General features: G+C 34.2%; 2 protein-coding genes across 2 annotated transcripts in view; both read right to left on the reverse strand.

Moving 5' to 3' along the window:
• LOC102664384 (serine/threonine-protein phosphatase 7 long form homolog) overlaps positions 1 to 930 on the reverse strand; it is a 2938-nt gene extending 2008 nt beyond the window's left edge. The window contains exons 1-3 of the mRNA XM_041009631.1: positions 317 to 930; positions 155 to 239; positions 6 to 69 (exon numbers count right to left, since the gene is read on the reverse strand). Of these exons, the coding sequence (XP_040865565.1) occupies positions 6 to 69; positions 155 to 239; positions 317 to 930 (763 nt within the window). The remainder of the gene's footprint in view (positions 1 to 5; positions 70 to 154; positions 240 to 316) is intronic.
• A 13677-nt stretch (positions 931 to 14607) lies between these two features.
• LOC100777495 (probable glutathione S-transferase) overlaps positions 14608 to 17551 on the reverse strand; it is a 5913-nt gene continuing 2969 nt past the window's right edge. Inside the window, 1 exon segment of the mRNA XM_014767791.2 lies at positions 14608 to 15420. Within this exon segment, the coding sequence (XP_014623277.2) occupies positions 15250 to 15420 (171 nt within the window). The 3' untranslated portion in view covers positions 14608 to 15249.

Here is a 17551-nt window from a genome sequence, read left to right on the forward strand (position 1 = left end):
GAGACTTCCGACTAAACAAACGGGAGGCAACAGTGATATTACGGTTGATGGGTACGGCTCCCACACAAACTGCATATAACAACATAGTTATGAACATTTTAGTAAAATAACACATATAATTTTTTATTTTACAAATAGAATAACATCTTCTTACCTCATGACGTTTCATAATATCTAACTTGCGACGAAAAACTCTCACATCATCATTGCCGATATGTTGGTTTCCACGTCGCAGCCACCTACAAAGATTAAAATTTAATATATGCTAAAACCATTTATTCTATTGAAATGAAAGACGCTGCTAAAAATGACTAACCTATGCCCCAGTGGTGTATTTTCTACTTGGGAAGGAGTCCTCTTTGGAGCCAAGGTTGGACATCGTTCCCATGCCCACATTTGTAGTAAGATGCACATACCTCCGATTGATTTAGTTTTATAATCGGTGGCATTGCACATCTCTCTGTATAGAAAACCAAGTACGGCAGCTCCCCATGCATATCTGCCACATTCTTCAAAGTCACGTAAAAATTGAAGGTATCTTAGCGAAACTTTGTTACTGCTTTTATCAACGAACAAGACACCTCCAATGAATCTCAATATCCATGCACGGGCAAACCTTCGTACTTGTTCTTCGTCGTCGTCATTATTTATTTGGGCAAAATGGTGAGCCAGCCAACTTAATTTAACCACACTACCTCTAATTTCATCTTCTTGTGGTCTGACTCCCAATAATTCCTCACATAAATCAGCCCAATCAAGATTTGTTGGACCGATTAATGGTAAACCATCCACACTTATACCTAACAATACAGAGACGTCTTGGAGAGTAATAGTACATTCTCCGCATCTCATGTGAAAGGTATGTGTTTCTGGCCTCCATCTTTCAATCAGAGCACTAATTAATGAGGCATTTATTTTTAAGTACCCCATCTTGATAATCTAGGCGAAACCAGATTGTAGAAGAAAAGGAAAAATTTGCTCAGGAATTTGTTCTTCCCCTTGATACGTGGGGACAGCTCGTCTGATATGTAATTTCCTATCTTCTTCCCCATTCCAAACATGTTCTGAAACATGTTTAGGTTGCATCCATAATACATCAGCATCGATGAGACCAGACTTAATGTTAACATGTGATGAAGATGATGATGAAGATGCCATTGCTACTACAAAAAAAAAAATATAATACATTATTTGTAGATAATATAAATTAAATTAAACTACACACATTTATAAAAACATTATTAAATATCTAACAATAAATTTGAAAAAAATTAAACTGGCCAATTTTTAATATATTCTATACATAAATTAAAATACATGTGAACAAAACTTTAAATAAATAATTTTTTTTCTACAATTAAAAAAAATAATTGAATAAAATATGGACTAACAAATTATTTATAATACAACAAATATTTAAATGCAAAAAATTATTTAAAAATATATATACAAAAATTATAATAATGTACAATCTATCATATATTTAATAACATAAATTTTCTAAAACAATTAATATTAACCTACAAACTAAAACTAACAGTGATCATATATATATAACTAAAAACTAAAAACTAAAAATTATTAACTCAAACAATATTAACTTATTAATTCATTTATTTAAAACTATACTATCTATATATAACATACAAAAATATATAAGACACAAAAATATAACACTAATAAAGCAAATTTACGCATCTCTAATATTACAATTATTTATTTACGTGTAACATGCTTAATATTATAAAAACTAAATATTTATGTCTACCTAAAATTTATAAATATGTATGCTAATATTAATTTATACATAATATTTCTACCTTATCTAATATTAAGTGTGTGCCTAATATTTCTAAGGCTAATATTAAGTGTGTCGGAACGTTTGGCTGTGGCTTACTAAAATATCATATATATACTACAAACTAACCTTCAAATATATACTACAAACTAACCTTCAAATATATACTACAAACTAATAACAGCATACTTATTTTTATACAAACTAACCTTCAAATATATACTATAAATCTAAAAATATATACTACAAACTAAATAATATTTTTATACTAACTAACCTAACCTAACCTAACCTACTCTTCAAATATCTGTTACTACATAAAAATTAATAACAAATAACAGCATACTTATTAATTTATTAATAATAATAACTAACCTAACCTTACAATACCTATTAATCTTAATTAACCTAAACTTACAATACTTATCTAGCTAACCTATTATTTTAAAAATATTAACAAATAGAATATATAAATCACTTATCTAGCTAACCTGTTATTTAAGAAAATCACTTACCAGCCAATTAGGAATTATGAACTATGGAAGAAAAAAACTCAGCAAAAGCAAAACACCAAGAGCAAGCACCAACAACAAGCACCAACAGCAAGCACGCAGAACACTCAAGAAATTCAAGAATGGAGAAAAGAAAGGTAGTAGAAGAAAAGAAATGTGAATCCAAAGTTTACGTTCAACTTATTTTATAGAAAAAAAGCGTACAATGGTCAAAAGCTCTCTGCATGCCTAAACGCTATGCTGCATCCCTAAACAATGGAGAGCAGAACCAAGCCTGCAAGCCTGAAAAGTTGAAGCCCTGTAAGGTTCACGTGAACCATGGCTGTCTCGCCAGCACCCTGGGCGAGTCCCACTTCCCACAGATTGGGTGTCGCCAGTGAGAATGGCGATTCTCACTCCTACGTGGCCTATGTCGCCACTACCAGGGGCGATACACCCCTCTCTCCTGCTTTGCCGCCACTGGCAATGGCGGGTTGAGCCTTACCGCCAGTGGCAATGGCGTTTTCCCCCTAAAAACCGACCCCCTCCGTCATTACTTTTAAAACAAACCCTCAGACGTAAATAGTTTTTAAAATAAGACCCCTTAGGTAAATTTGCCGACAATTCACACACATTTATATACACTATCCTCTCTTAATCAAGACGCCTTTTAACAAGACAAAATAGTGATTAGCTTTTGAGCCCCTAAGTGAAAAATATCTCGGATGGTAACCCTGACGATATATGCAAACTTAAGATTTATTTAATAAATTTAAATTAATAATAATTTCTTTTAAAAGAAGTATATTAAAGACTAAATTGGTATCACCATCTTCAGTTACTACTTTATTTTATTCAACTCTAAAATAGTAAAAAAGACCTAGCTCAGAGTTGTTCAGAGGAGGGAAACTTGAACTCTAGCCCTAATCACTCACCATTTCATTTCATACAAAAAAAATCATAGGGATTTTTGTCCTTGCTAACCTCTCTAGTCTCTTCTCTTTCCCACAACAACAACCACCATGTTCGCACCTTATTCTCCCTAAGACCTTCTTCTTCCTCTCCTTTCCCTTCTTCCACCTTCACCACCACCAACACCCTCTTCCCTAAACCCCTATCTCTCCCCTTCTCCCTTCTCAACCAACCGCCACGTGTCCCTCCCCCTCCCACCCAACAGAAAAAGGAAAAAGAAAAAAACCCTACGACCACGTTTTGCCTTCCATCCTTCACTTTCTCTCCACCACCGCTAACATGATTTTTGTTTGTGGGAGTCGGGGTGATTTGGTGGAGGCGGAGGCTTTGCTTGGGATGATGGAGGAGAAAAGGGTGGTCCTGGATACAAAGACTTTTAACATTTTTTTGTCTTTGCATGTTGATGCTGGGGATATCGGTGTTGCGGTTTCTTGTTACAGGAGGATTAGGGAGGCGGGGTTGTGTCCGGATGAGGTGACTTAACGGGCTCTGCTTGGCGAGTTGTGCAGGAAGAATATGGTTCAAGAGGTGGAGGATTTGATTGGTGAAATGGAGAAGGCTTTTGTGTCTGTTGATGGCCATTGTGTTCTCGGTATTGTGGAGATGTATGTTGGTGAGGGGTATATTGACAAAGTGTTTGACTTGCTGAAGAAGTTTCTCTTAACGATATCAGTTAGGTTGGTTAAGTTTGTTGTGAAGAAGTTAGTTAGGATGGTTAGTTTTCAGTTGTAACAACCTTTCATCACATGTATATAAGCTTCCGCCATTGATGAATAACACAAGCGCTACAACTGATCATTTTCTCTAAGTCGTTTAGTTCTCTCTTTCCTTATGAATTCCTGTTTCGTTATTATGGTATCAGAGCTCTTCTAGTGAAGAGTTCTGCTGCGCATGCATTCTCTCTTTCACTGCCCACAAGAATCCACCATGAATGAAGCAACCATCAACAACACGGAGAGTTATCTATACCTCCATCCAAGCGAGAACCCGGCCACTGCCCTCGTTTCCCCAGTTCTAAACTCAACTAACTACCACTCATGGAGTAGGTCCATGATCACTGCATTAAGTGCCAAGAACAAGGTAGAGTTCATAGATGGTAGTGCGCCTGAACCACTGAAAACAGATAGGATGCATGGAGCATGGCGTCGATGTAACAATATGGTTGTTTCGTGGATAGTTCATTCAGTGGCGACCTCGATACGTCAAAGTATACTTTGGATGGACAAAGCGGAGGAAATCTGGCGCGATCTGAAATCAAGATATTCACAGGGTGATCTTCTTCGAAGCTTCGACGATGAAGCAAGGCTCACTCATAGTGACTGAGTATTTCACTCGTCTACGTGTAATTTGGGATGAGATCGAGAACTTTAGGCCTGATCCCATCTGTTCTTGTAATATTAGATGCTCCTGCAATGCATTCACCATTATCGCTCAACGAAAGCTCGAGGATAGAGCTATGCAGTTCCTGCGAGGCTTGAACGAACAGTACACTAATATTCGTTCCCACGTTCTTCTCATGGATCCTATACCTGCCATATCCAAAATTTTCTCCTATGTAGCTCAACAGGAAAGGCAACTGCTGGGCAACAACGGACCAGGTATCAACTTCGAACCCAAAGATATCTCCATTAACGCCGCAAAGACCATTTGCGACTTCTGTGGACGCATTGGTCATGTGGAAAGTGTGTGTTATAAGAAGCATGGGGTGCCCTCTAATTACGATTCAAGGAATAAGAGTAACAGTGGGAGAAAAACGTGCACCCACTGCGGCAAGATAGGACATACAGTGGATGTCTGCTATCGGAAACACGGGTATCCGCCGAGATACAAGCCTTACAGTGGAAGGACCACCATGAACAATGTTGTGGCAATTGAAAGCAAAGCTCATGATGATCAAGCTCAGCATCACGAGTCCCATGAGTTCGTTCGCTTCTCCCCCAAGCAGTACAAGGCACTTCTTGCCTTAATCCAGGAGCCATCCGCCGGGAACACGGCATCCACTCAACCCAAACAGGTTGCTTCAATTTCATCATGCACAGTTAACACCCCAATGGACTCAGGTATGTCACTTTCCTCCAGTGCACTTTCCACCCCCTGGATATTAGATTCAGGGGCCACAGATCACGTAACCTGCTCTTTGCATAACCTTCACTTCCATAGACGAATCAATCCAATCACAGTGAAACTTCCGAACGGCCAATATGTTCATGCCACTCACTCAGGAACAGTTCAGCTCTCACCCAATATAACCTTGCACAATGTTCTTTATATACCCGCTTTCACGTTTAATCTCATTTCGATTTCAAAGCTTGTTTCTTCTATTAATTGTGAATTAATTTTTTCTTCCACATCGTGTATACTACAGGAAATGAACAACCATACGAAGATTGGTATAGTTGAAGCAAAGCACGGTCTCTATCACTTGATACCAAACCAGTTGACCACCAAAGCTGTAAACTCTACTATCACTCATCCTCAATGCAATGTAATTCCCATAGATCTTTGGCATTTTAGGTTAGGTCACCCCTCAGCTAAAAGAATACAATGTATGAAAGCATATTATCCCCTTCTACGAAATAACAAAATTTTTGTCTGCAACACATGTCATTATGCAAAGCCCAAGAAAATGCCATTTTCTCCTAGCAGTTCACATGCATCTCACGTTTTCGATTTACTTCACATGGATATATGGGGTTCATGCTCGAAACTATCAATGCATGGACACAAATATTTCCTAACTATAGTTGACGATTGCTCACGCTTTACATGGGTACATCTCATGAAGTCTAAAGCTGAAACACAACAGGTCATTATGAATTTCATTGCATTCATTGAAACACAGTATAATGGCAAGGTTAAAATCATAAGAAGTGGTAATGGGGTCGAATTGTTCATGCATCATTATTATGCATCAAAAGGTATCATAAACCAAACTACATGTGTTGAGACCCCAGAACAAAACGGTGTTGCGGAATGAAAGCATCAGCATCTACTCAATATCACACGCGCACTCCTATTTCAGGCGAGTCTACCGCCTAGTTTCTGGTGTTATGCCTTGCCACATGCCGCATACTTGATTAATTGCATCCCCACACCATATTTGCATAATGTTTCACCTTACGAAAAGTTGCATAAGCATCCATGCAATATTTCTCATCTTCGAGTTTTCGGATGTCTGTGTTACATCAATACTCTCAAAGCAAATCGGCAAAAGCTTGATGCTAGGGCACACCCATCCATCTTCATTGGTTTTAAAACGCATACAAAAGGATATCTTGTATATGACTTGCATTCTAATAATGTTACAGTGTCTCGCAATGTCACATTTTATGAAAATCATTTTCCATACTACTCTGAAACCCAACATTTAAACTCAGAAAATTCAGCTCCTTCTCCAGTTTCCTTTTCCGGCAAGAACCTTGACCCACAAATAGAAGATTGCTCATCACAACCCACGATATCAATACCTTCATCCAACGAACCTTTAAATGAGCAATCTCCTCCACATCTTAGGCGTTCCACAAGAACCAAACAAGCCCCAACATATCTCCAAGATTATCACAGAGACCATGCTTCATCTACACCAAACACTTTGGCGGTTGTTCGTTACCCACTAAGTTCTGTACTCTCATACTCACATTTGTCACCTACACACAGGAACTTTGTCATGAGCATCTCCTCAACAGCAGAACCCTCCTCATATGCCGAAGCTTCCCGCCATGACTGCTGGATTAAGGCGATGAAGGTCGAGTTACAGGCTCTCCAGTCGAATAACACAAAGAGACTCACATCTCTTCCCCCTCACAAGACAACTATTGGATGTAGGTGGATATATAAAATCAAGTATCGGGTAGATGGTTCCATAGAGAGACACAAAGCACGATTAGTTGCAAAAGGGTACACCCAAATGGAGGGGTTGGATTACCTCGACACATTCTCTCCGGTGGCAAAGCTTACTACGGTTCATCTTCTCCTTGCGCTAGCCGCACTCAACCAATGGCATCTACGGTAGCTGGACGTTAACAATGTATTTCTCCATGGAGAACTTGACGAAGAAGTGTATATGCAAATACCACCAGGCCTTTCGGTTGACAATCCACAGCTTGTGTGTCGTCTTCAACGATCACTTTACGGGCTTAAATAGGCCAGTAGACAATGGTTCATGAAGCTATCTCGTTTCCTATGTTCTCATGGGTTCCAGCAATCGAATGCAGATCATTCACTTTTCCTGCGTTTCAACGGAGTCATCACTACAATACTCCTAGTGTATGTGGATGATATCATCCTTACGGGAAACAACATGGCTAAGATACAAACTATGATCACCCTCTTGGATCGCGAGTTCAAAATTAAGGATCTTGGAGATTTGAAGTTCTTTCTTGGTCTCGAAATTGCACGCACCTCTAAGGGAATTCATTTGTGTCAACGTAAGTATACCTTGGATATTTTATACGATTCAGGAATGTTGGGTTGCAAGCCCAACTGAACACCTATGGATTACTCCACAAAGCTGCAAGAAAATTCCGGAAATCTTCTTTTAGTTGATTCTTCTTCCTCTTATAGAAGATTGATAGGCAAGCTCATATACCTTACCAACACGCGACCCGACATAACATATGCAGTTCAGCAACTCAGCCAGTATATGGCCACTCCTACCGAAACCCACCTTCAAGCTGCCTTTCGCATCCTTCGATACCTCAAGGGTACGCCGGGCTCAGGACTCTTCTTCGCCGCCACAGTCACTCCCCAACTTCGAGCATTTAGTGACTCGGATTGGGCAGGGTGCAAAGATTCAAGAAAATCTACTACGGGGTACTTGGTTTACCTTGGCTCTTCTCTTGTCTCTTGGCAATCAAAGAAGCAATCAACCGTGTCGCGCAGCTCCTCCAAAGCTGAGTATCGAGCTCTTGCTTCCACCACCTGCGAGCTACAATGGCTGACTTTTTTGCTTCAAGATTTTCGTGCTACATTCACTCAACCAGCAACCTTATATTGCGACAACCAGTCTGCAATCCAAATAGCCACGAACCCCGTTTTCCATGAACGAACCAAACACATTGAGATAGATTGCCACATCGTCCGACAAAAGCTTAACTCAGGTCTCATCAAACTTCTTCCCGTTTCATCATCCCTACAACTCGCGGACATATTCACCAAGGCCCTAACACCTGCCATTTTTCAGCATCTTTGTAACAAGCTAGGAATGATGAATATCCATTCCCAGCTTGAGGGGGGCTCTTAACGATATCAATTAGGTTGGTTAAGTTTGTTGTGAAGAAGTTAGTTAGGATGGTTAGTTTTCAGTTGTAACAACCTTTCATCACATGTATATAAGCTTCCGCCATTGATGAATAACACAAGCGTTGCAACTGATCATTTTCTCTAAGTCGTTTAGTTCTCTCTTTCCTTATGAATTCCTGTTTCGATATTAGTTTCAAATGAATGGGGAGATGTCGTCAAGTATTTGTGCTGTGGTTATGGATGTTTTTGCAGAGAAAGGGCTCTCAGAGGAAGCAGAGGATGTGTTTTACAAGGAAAGGAACTTAGCAGGGTGGAAAAAGGATGTTTTAGAGTGCAATTTCATGATCCAAAGCGTATGGCAAAGCCAAACTTTATGACAAGGTTGTTTCTCTCTTTAAGGGGATGAAAAATCATGGGACTTGGCCTAATGAAAGCACGTATAATTCCCTTGTTCAAATGCTGTCTGGTGCTAATTTGGTGGACCAAGCGATGGACCTCGCAGAAGAAATGCAGGAAATAGGGTTCAAGCCACCTTGTCAAACTTTTTCTGTTGTTATTGGATGTTATGCTCACCTTGGTCATTGCTGAATAGAACCTGGCAACCCAAGGTCATCGCCATTTTGGAGTCAAAAGATCACACGTCCATGAGGCATGTTGAGCTATTTGGAAAATTGAGAGAATATGAGATGGGCATGACTAGAATGGCTGAAGAATAGGCAAAAGACAAGAAAAGTATGGTGGGACTAGCTCTCAAATCAGCCATATCAACTAGTGATGATAGTGAAGGAGAAGATGCAGAAGGATCAAAAGCTGAAAATCTAACTTTGCTCGTTAGAAAGTTTAGACTCATGAAGAAGAAGAATCCAAAAGGAAAAACATTTTAGTAGGATAAATTTTTTAAGAAGAATGAGCCAAACCCTCCAAACTTCACATGTTTCTAATGTGGAAAACCTGGCTACATTAAATCCCAGTGTCCTATCTTTTTGAAGAAAAAACAAAATGAAGAAAAACCTGGCTACATAGCATGGAAAGAAAATGCTTCAAGCTCTTCAAGTGGAAGTAATGATGAAGAGGAAGAAAATCTCTACCTTATGGCCAATGAAGAAGTTGATAGCAATGTAGGTGCATCCGATTTTGATCAACTTCTTGATGCTTTTAATGAAATGCATGAGGAAGTACAAAAATTATCTCTTGCTAATAATTTCCTTAAAGGAAAGCTAAGGTGGCATGTGGATAAAATAACTAGTATTAAAAAAAAGTTACTTGATTTGAAAAAAGAAAATGGAAGCTCTTGAAGAAGCTATGAATGACTCTTGTAATAATAATGTTGTTTCCACTAATTCTACTTCCCAATGTCAAATATGTAAGGCTCTTAACTAAAAATGAGTATTTGTTGAAAATCTTAACTAAATTCACAATAGGAAGAGATAACCTTGATGTACTCCTAGCACAAAAAAATGCATGTTTGATAAAGTTGATCTTGGATACATATATGAAAAAAAAAACAAAATTCTTTAAGAATTTTTTTTTTAATTTTATCAAAGTGTCCAACACCCCATTTACAAGATGTCACTATTGCATGTACAAAGATTATTCCTCTATAAATTGTTTGATTAAGAAATATGAAATTACAAATGCAAAATACAAGTGAATTTCTAAAGGAACTAAAAAGGTTACTAACAAAAAAGAACCCAAATCTCTTGGGTGCCCAAAACTTCCCCTTAAACTGTTTTGTCGGTATGCCTTGAAGCCTAGCAACTTATGTGGTATCATGGCAACGGATGCTCAAGGAATATGACATGAGACAAGACCAAATTTTTTTCTTTGAAAGCAAAGGAGGGAGACTTTGTAACCTATGAGGACAACAACAAAGAAAAAATTCTTGGTATAGGTAACATTGGAAAGTCACTAATTACTTTTATAGAGAATGTGTTGTACGTGGAAGGACTAAAACACAATCTATTGATTATTAGCCAACTTTGTGATAAAGGATATAAAATTTCTTTTAACAAATATTGTTTCACAATTAGTAATCCTATTTCAAATGAATTTAAGTTTGTGGTAATTGCATTGGGAATACCTACATGCTTAATGTTGATTGTGCAACATCATCAAATTTGGCTTACTTGAATAGTAGTGATGACCTTTCATGGTTGTGACATAGAAGGGTAGCTCACATTTACATGCATCACCTAAAAAGTATTTTATCATTAAAGATTGTCTCAAAAGAGTTAGTTAGAGGTCTTCCAAAGCTTAAGTTTGTGAAGGACAAACTTTGTGATGTCTTTCAGAAGGGAAAGCAAAATAGAGTTTCTTTCAAATCTAAAAATATCATTTCTACCTCTAGACTGTTCGAACTTTTGCATTTAGACTTGTTTGGTCCTTCTAGAACAATGAGTATTAGAGGAAACTATTATACTTTAGTTACTTTTTATGATTATTCTAGATATAAATGAACTTTTATTTATCATTAAAGAGTAATGCTTTCAAGGCGTTCCACAAATTAGCTACAATGATTCAAAATGAGAAAAATTTGAAAATTAACGCTTTGAGAAGTGATCATGGGGGTGAATTTTGAAATGAAGTTTTTGAAACCTTTTGTGAAGAAAATGAAATAAATCATAATTTTTTCATTCCAAGAATCCCTCAACATAACGGAGTTGTGGAGAGGAAAAACATATCACTAGAAGAACTAGCAAGAACTATGCTAAATGAAAATGATCCCCACCATCCTCCTTAACAACATTGCTGCCACATCCTCTACCTTCCATTGTTGTAATGATAATCACCACAAAATCAATTAGTGAAAGAAAAGGGCAAAACCCTTGCAGCCGTGTTGGAGATTCATTGTCACCGCAAGTGTGACTTCATTTATCCTTTGCACCATAGGATCCACAAGCTATTGACGACAACAACAAACCTTTCAATAGTCAACACCACCATCTTACCTCCATCGTGAAACAACAACGCTGAGGAAGACCTACAACCAAAAACCCAAAAGAATAACAATAGAAAAAAACTAAAAATAGACAAAGCCATAGACTAGAAAAGAGAACAACTTGTTGTTTTGCACGAACGTCGATGGGTGTGGAGACAACACACTATTTCTAGGGATTTTGCGACATTTGTGCACTACCTTAATCCCCTTGCCCAATTTATACCATCTAGAACCTCAACAGAAACACTATATCTAATCAACTCTTTGATAAAGTCGCAACCTTTTTCTAATCCCTTATCTCAAGGAAAACTTCGTGGCACGAAGGAGTATGTCTCGTCAGAGGTCATCCATAACGATGTCCGCAAGATCTTTAAGTTTTGTAACACTGCTAGAAAAATGCAATTTAGCGACCAAAATTTTCATAGTGACCGAAATAGCGACATAATAGTTTCTACCGCTACTTGCAATCGACTTTAATCGTGGTGGCTAACTTGTGTCAGTGACTGAAATGAAGGGTTGCTGAAAAATGTGGTTGCTATTTCGGTTGCTATATATCTATAAATACAAAAGCATTGTAGCGACCGCCTTAGTGACCGAAATAGACTTAAAGATAGCGACCGACTACGGTTCGGTTGCTATGTTATGATGATGGTGACCGGAAATGTATCGGTGGCTAGAAGACAATAATATTTTGAGATTAGTGGCCGAATTAGCGACTGAACGCATTTTTTCTAAAAATGATTGAGAAACTAAATTTTTAATTTATTATAAATCATAATAAATATATAATATACTTAAATACATTTTATAATTGAAAAGTATTGAAATTAATATATTAGTAATATTTTTAAATTAACAAACCAATATGTACAATAGTTTATAAATCATAATAAATATATAATATTTTTAATTATACTATGATAATTTTTAATAAAATTAAAAAACAAATATTTACATTATTTGATTAAGATAAACAAATCATGCTTATCATTAGTCTTTTAATATGTGTTTTGTACAAAATAATTGTTTATTTTATATAATTATTTAAAAATTATAATAAATAAATACCCTTTATATTATGAAAATATATCATAATCAAATTTTGTAAAATTAAGTATTTTAAAATATAAGCATAAGTGTAACACTAATGATTCATTAAGTTTCAATATAGTGTAAGTGGAATTTATGCATTGATGAAGATCCAATTTGACTTTTGTAAAACATGTACACTAAGCAAGGCCAATTAAGATGCAATGTGTAACTTATGCATTCATTAAAATCTCAAATTACAACATCTGTTCCCTTATTTTACCTCTTTCACAAAATTAGTCTTCCTATTGTACATGGGCCGGGAAGTGTCATGGAAACACTCTCCCTCTTATTACACCTTTTGACCCATGCCATGAACCTTGGACATTCTTTTTCCACACTAAATTTGAAAAGTGTCTCGTATGTATAAAACCTGCGCGTGATTGGTGACAAGCACTACTAGAAACAATGGATATAACATCGTTATGTTAACATCGATATTTTAAAAAATCAATGTTAACAAAAATACAGTGGCATATTCGTAAATAACGCAAGTTTGTTAACGTTGATTTTTGGAAAAACCGATATTAATGAAATTATTTTAACGTCATTTTTTTGGAAAATCAACGTTGTGTTTGTTAAATTAAATTTGTTTATTTCTCTTCTCGTGCTCGCTCTAAACCATCTCTCACTTTCGTGCTCTCGTTCTCACTATTACTCATCTCTCGCGCTCTCGTTCCCACTCCCAATTTAATGCACTCTCTGCGACAGCACGACCACACCATTCTTGCTCTTGCTATCATCTCTAACTCTTGCTCTCGCTCCCATTCTCACTCTCACTCATAGCTCTACTCACTCTCACTCTCGTTCTTGGTCATGAAAGGTGAGTCTTTTATAAATGCTTGTTTCTGTGTTTGGTTTTGATGGTGATGGTAAGCGAGAAGCTAAGGCTGGTTCCTTCTATTATCTAAATGTACAATGCATTACTAACATGAAAATTCTTGTTAATGTGTGTATTACTTCTTGTTAATGTGAGTATTACTAACATGAAAATGCTTATTTTTGTGTATGTTGTTGAAAACATGTGTTATTTTCTGAATATACAAATGTTGATAATGGGACTTTGTGCGTATTATAACATGAAAATGTTTGTTAATGAGACTTTATGGTGTGAGAATTTTGCCACAACCTTAGGCTCCCATTTTTTTTTCAAAATAGGAATATCATTCTTGGTTTTCAAAAATGGGTATATGCACTATGTCTTTTAACTCTGTGGCATGTACTCGACCAAAGTCTTGGTTTACTACTAGTAAGTAGGCATGCAAATTTATTTTTAATGGTAATTTTAATATTGTAAATGGAGTTTAGAAATGATGAATGAAGATCAATAGAACTGAAAGGAAATGGCTAAGACAATGATGAAGATTAACAAAATAAACTAGAGGAAATGTTCAACACAGTTCATATTATGGATCAGGTTAAAAATTTCAAGACTATTCTCAAATAAACATGACATGATATAAAAAATCTGATTATATTAGTTTGCTTGTTAAATGTAGCCTTATGGTGAAGTCAATAGGTCCTTTGTTGTAAGATGAAAGGATGAACTAGAGCATATGTGGCATTTACTAGACAGTAATGATAGCATGCACTCTATTACATACAACCAAGATCTGGTGAACCCAACTCTACTGGCTAGATGGACAAAACTCAGAGATTTCTTTCTCACCATCTTCAAAAACAAATCTGAACTAAAAGCTTATCTTAAATGACATTCCTTATACTACCAAGTTTCTAACTCAGTCACTTTTAAAGTTCTGTTGGGTGAGTACAAAGTGACTTGTAGCAGTTTAGTGAGTAATTAAGCACTCATCTGTTTGTCAAATTTTAAAATCATACACATCTAAGATGAATTTAATGTAAATTTAAGGATGTGTTGAGTACCATGTACTCATTCATGAAAGCTGTAGGATTCACTCATCTGAATTTGGAAGGGAGTACGGAGAGCAGGATTGTTTATAATCATCGGATGAAGATTACAAAAATTAGAAATGGATGGAGGACTTTTGCATAACCACAAAATTAGAAGTTCCTAGATGCAACTTTAAACTTTGTTTTATTTTGAATTTGTTTGTAATTAAAGTAAATTATATTATACTATTATCGATCTGTAAATTTTTATTTATAAGTCTTGGTGGTATATTTTGTAGGAACTGGAACATCCTGAATACATTTGTGGGAAATTTTTGTTTATAAGTACTATTGGTGCATGGTATATTTTGTTTATAACTCTTAGTGGTATATTTGGTGATATATTAATTTGTGTAAATTTTTGTTTAGAAGTCTTATTGATATATTTTGTTTATAACTTTGGCTTATTTTTAGATTTTTTTACAACTTTGAATGATAAGTTGTGATATGAATAATTACAAGTTGGTAATTAAAAAATAGATAGGATATTAAAAAAACCAAAAAGAAAAACCGATGTTGTGAAAATCAACATTTATTTTTATAAAATCGATGTTGTTTTACTCAATTTTTAAAAAATCAATGTTAACGTTGATACTTTTAACGTTGGTAGTTTCAACATCGATATTAACTGATGTTGAAAGTCTTCAATAATCGATGTTGATTTTCACAACAAGAAAAACAGATGTTGGTGAGAAAAAGCAATATCGATTTTTAAAAGATCAATGTTAACGTTGATACTTTTAATGTTGATAGTTTCAATATCAGTTAATAACCGATGTTGAAAGTCCTTAATAACCGATGTTAAAAGTTTATTTTTTAGTAGTAAAGTCTATATCCAAAAGGCCAAAACAATCACTAGCAAAATAAGGCTTGTCTCTAAGTTCATTTTCCAAGAGTTTCATGCACTCCAGAAACTCTTTCTTTGCAGCCTCTTGGTCTTCTCCCTTGCTAGCCCAGAGTCTCATACCATAATCTGCTATCTGCATACATAGTAAGTCTGACCTTAAATCATATCGTTAAATTTTCTGATTTTCTTAAAAACGGTTGTCAAATATAGAGATGTTAAGTTTGTTTTCTTAAAAGCTAAAGACTGATCTCTCAAGATATTGAGATTCATTTAAGGGATTAAACTCTCCTAACATATATTTCTCCATACACACGGACTAAATCAAGCAACTACATACTTAAAGGACAAGGTTATCTACACATCATACCACACCATGTTGATTGTCAAATATAGAGATGACAATTTGGGTTCAAATTTGATGCATATATACTTTCTCTGCCTCATTATAATTATTGTCCTAAGTTATTTACACTGTCTAAGAAAAAACAATAAAATAATTTTACAAAATTAATCTTATATTATCATAAATTCATTTATAAATTTTGTTGTCAACCACTAATATTAAGGAATATAAGTGAAAAAAGTTAATTAATAATACATTTTGAAAAACTAAAATGACAATTCTTTTGAAATATATATTTTTTCTCTTCTATCACAATTATAATAGAATGGAGGGAGTAAGTGATATGACAATTTTGATATTGGATGTACTAGCATTTATACAGATGGCAATTGGATTCAATTTCGATGCATACTAACAATTTAACCCCTATAACATAGTGGATAGATATTTTTTTATATACTAATCACTTAATTAGATAAAATAACATCATTTTTATATTCTTTGAATGAATTAAGTTAATATAAAATATAAAAATAATTCATTTAAGTTAAAGATAATAGTATATATAACTAAAACAATAACATTTAAAATAAAAAATTATTAGAATTTAAAAAAAAAAATTGAATATAAAAATAATAACACGCTAGCTCTTAATAACAAGAATTATTGATTTAAATTTAAAAACAACAGTAATTGTTATCATATAAAATAAAATATAGAAAACATAAAAAAAAACTAATTAAATGAGAAAGTAAAGAGTACAAATGTCGCTCCTTAAAATAAGTACTCGATTTTATAATACAATACTAGACTTGCAAAAGTTTTACCCACTAATTAAAATCTTATGCAGATGAATGGAAAAAAAAACATCAAAATGAACATAAAAAAATTTCCTACTAATAATAAAAAAAAATCCACCGAATAGAATCTTTATATATATAAAAGTAGAAATGAGAATAATTTTACAATTTCAATTTTCCGCTTTTTTCAGGCTAAAATAATAATTATGTTAGTTATTTTTTCTCTTATAATTTTAAGGTTAAAAATTTAATTTTAATATCTCTGTACTTTTTTAAAGGACAAAAGAGTAGTTATAGAAGTATCTTTTATATTTTAGTTCTAAAGATTATAAAGATTTATACGTCAAATATTACTATTATAATTTTATATTTAAAAAACATTATATTTGTTATTTAACCAGAAAGATTTCTAATTAAATAAAAAATTACGATATATAAAATGTTATATTTTATATTTTATATTTCCATTTTATAATTAAATAGATAATAATTTTATATTTAAAATCATTTTTTAAAATAAAATTTTAACGTTTAGCTGTAAAAAAATATGAATCCAAAAATTATTTTATATTTAAAAATGGTAGAACTTTGTTTTATTTCTCTATCAAAAGAATAAATTAAAAATCGGTTTTCAATCATTATAAAATATCATAGATCTCAATCAAAACATGCACAATAATTTTGCACAATTAAGATATTTTCACAATTAAAAACCAGTTTTTAATCATTATAAAATTATTATTTAAATTAATTGATTTTTCAATTTAATTTTGAATAAGCTACCAGATTAAAAAAATAAACACAATTAAGTTTAAAATTTAATTTTATATATATATATATATATATATATATATATATATATATATATATATATATATATATATATATGACATAAACTGTTTATATATAATTTTTTAAATATAATAATTATTTGATCATTGTTTTTCACATTGTTTAAAAATTACTAAATATAACTTCACGTCCCACTCTCAAATAAATATGAATCTAATAAAATCAATTTCTATATCTTAATAAATTATTGATTTGCATAGATAATATCTTTTACGATTTTCACTGTGAATATATTTAATTTTACCGGTAACAAAGATATGACAAGATTG

Source organism: Glycine max, chromosome 15, assembly GCF_000004515.6.
Source record: "Glycine max cultivar Williams 82 chromosome 15, Glycine_max_v4.0, whole genome shotgun sequence".
Classification (NCBI taxonomy): domain Eukaryota; kingdom Viridiplantae; phylum Streptophyta; class Magnoliopsida; order Fabales; family Fabaceae; genus Glycine; species Glycine max.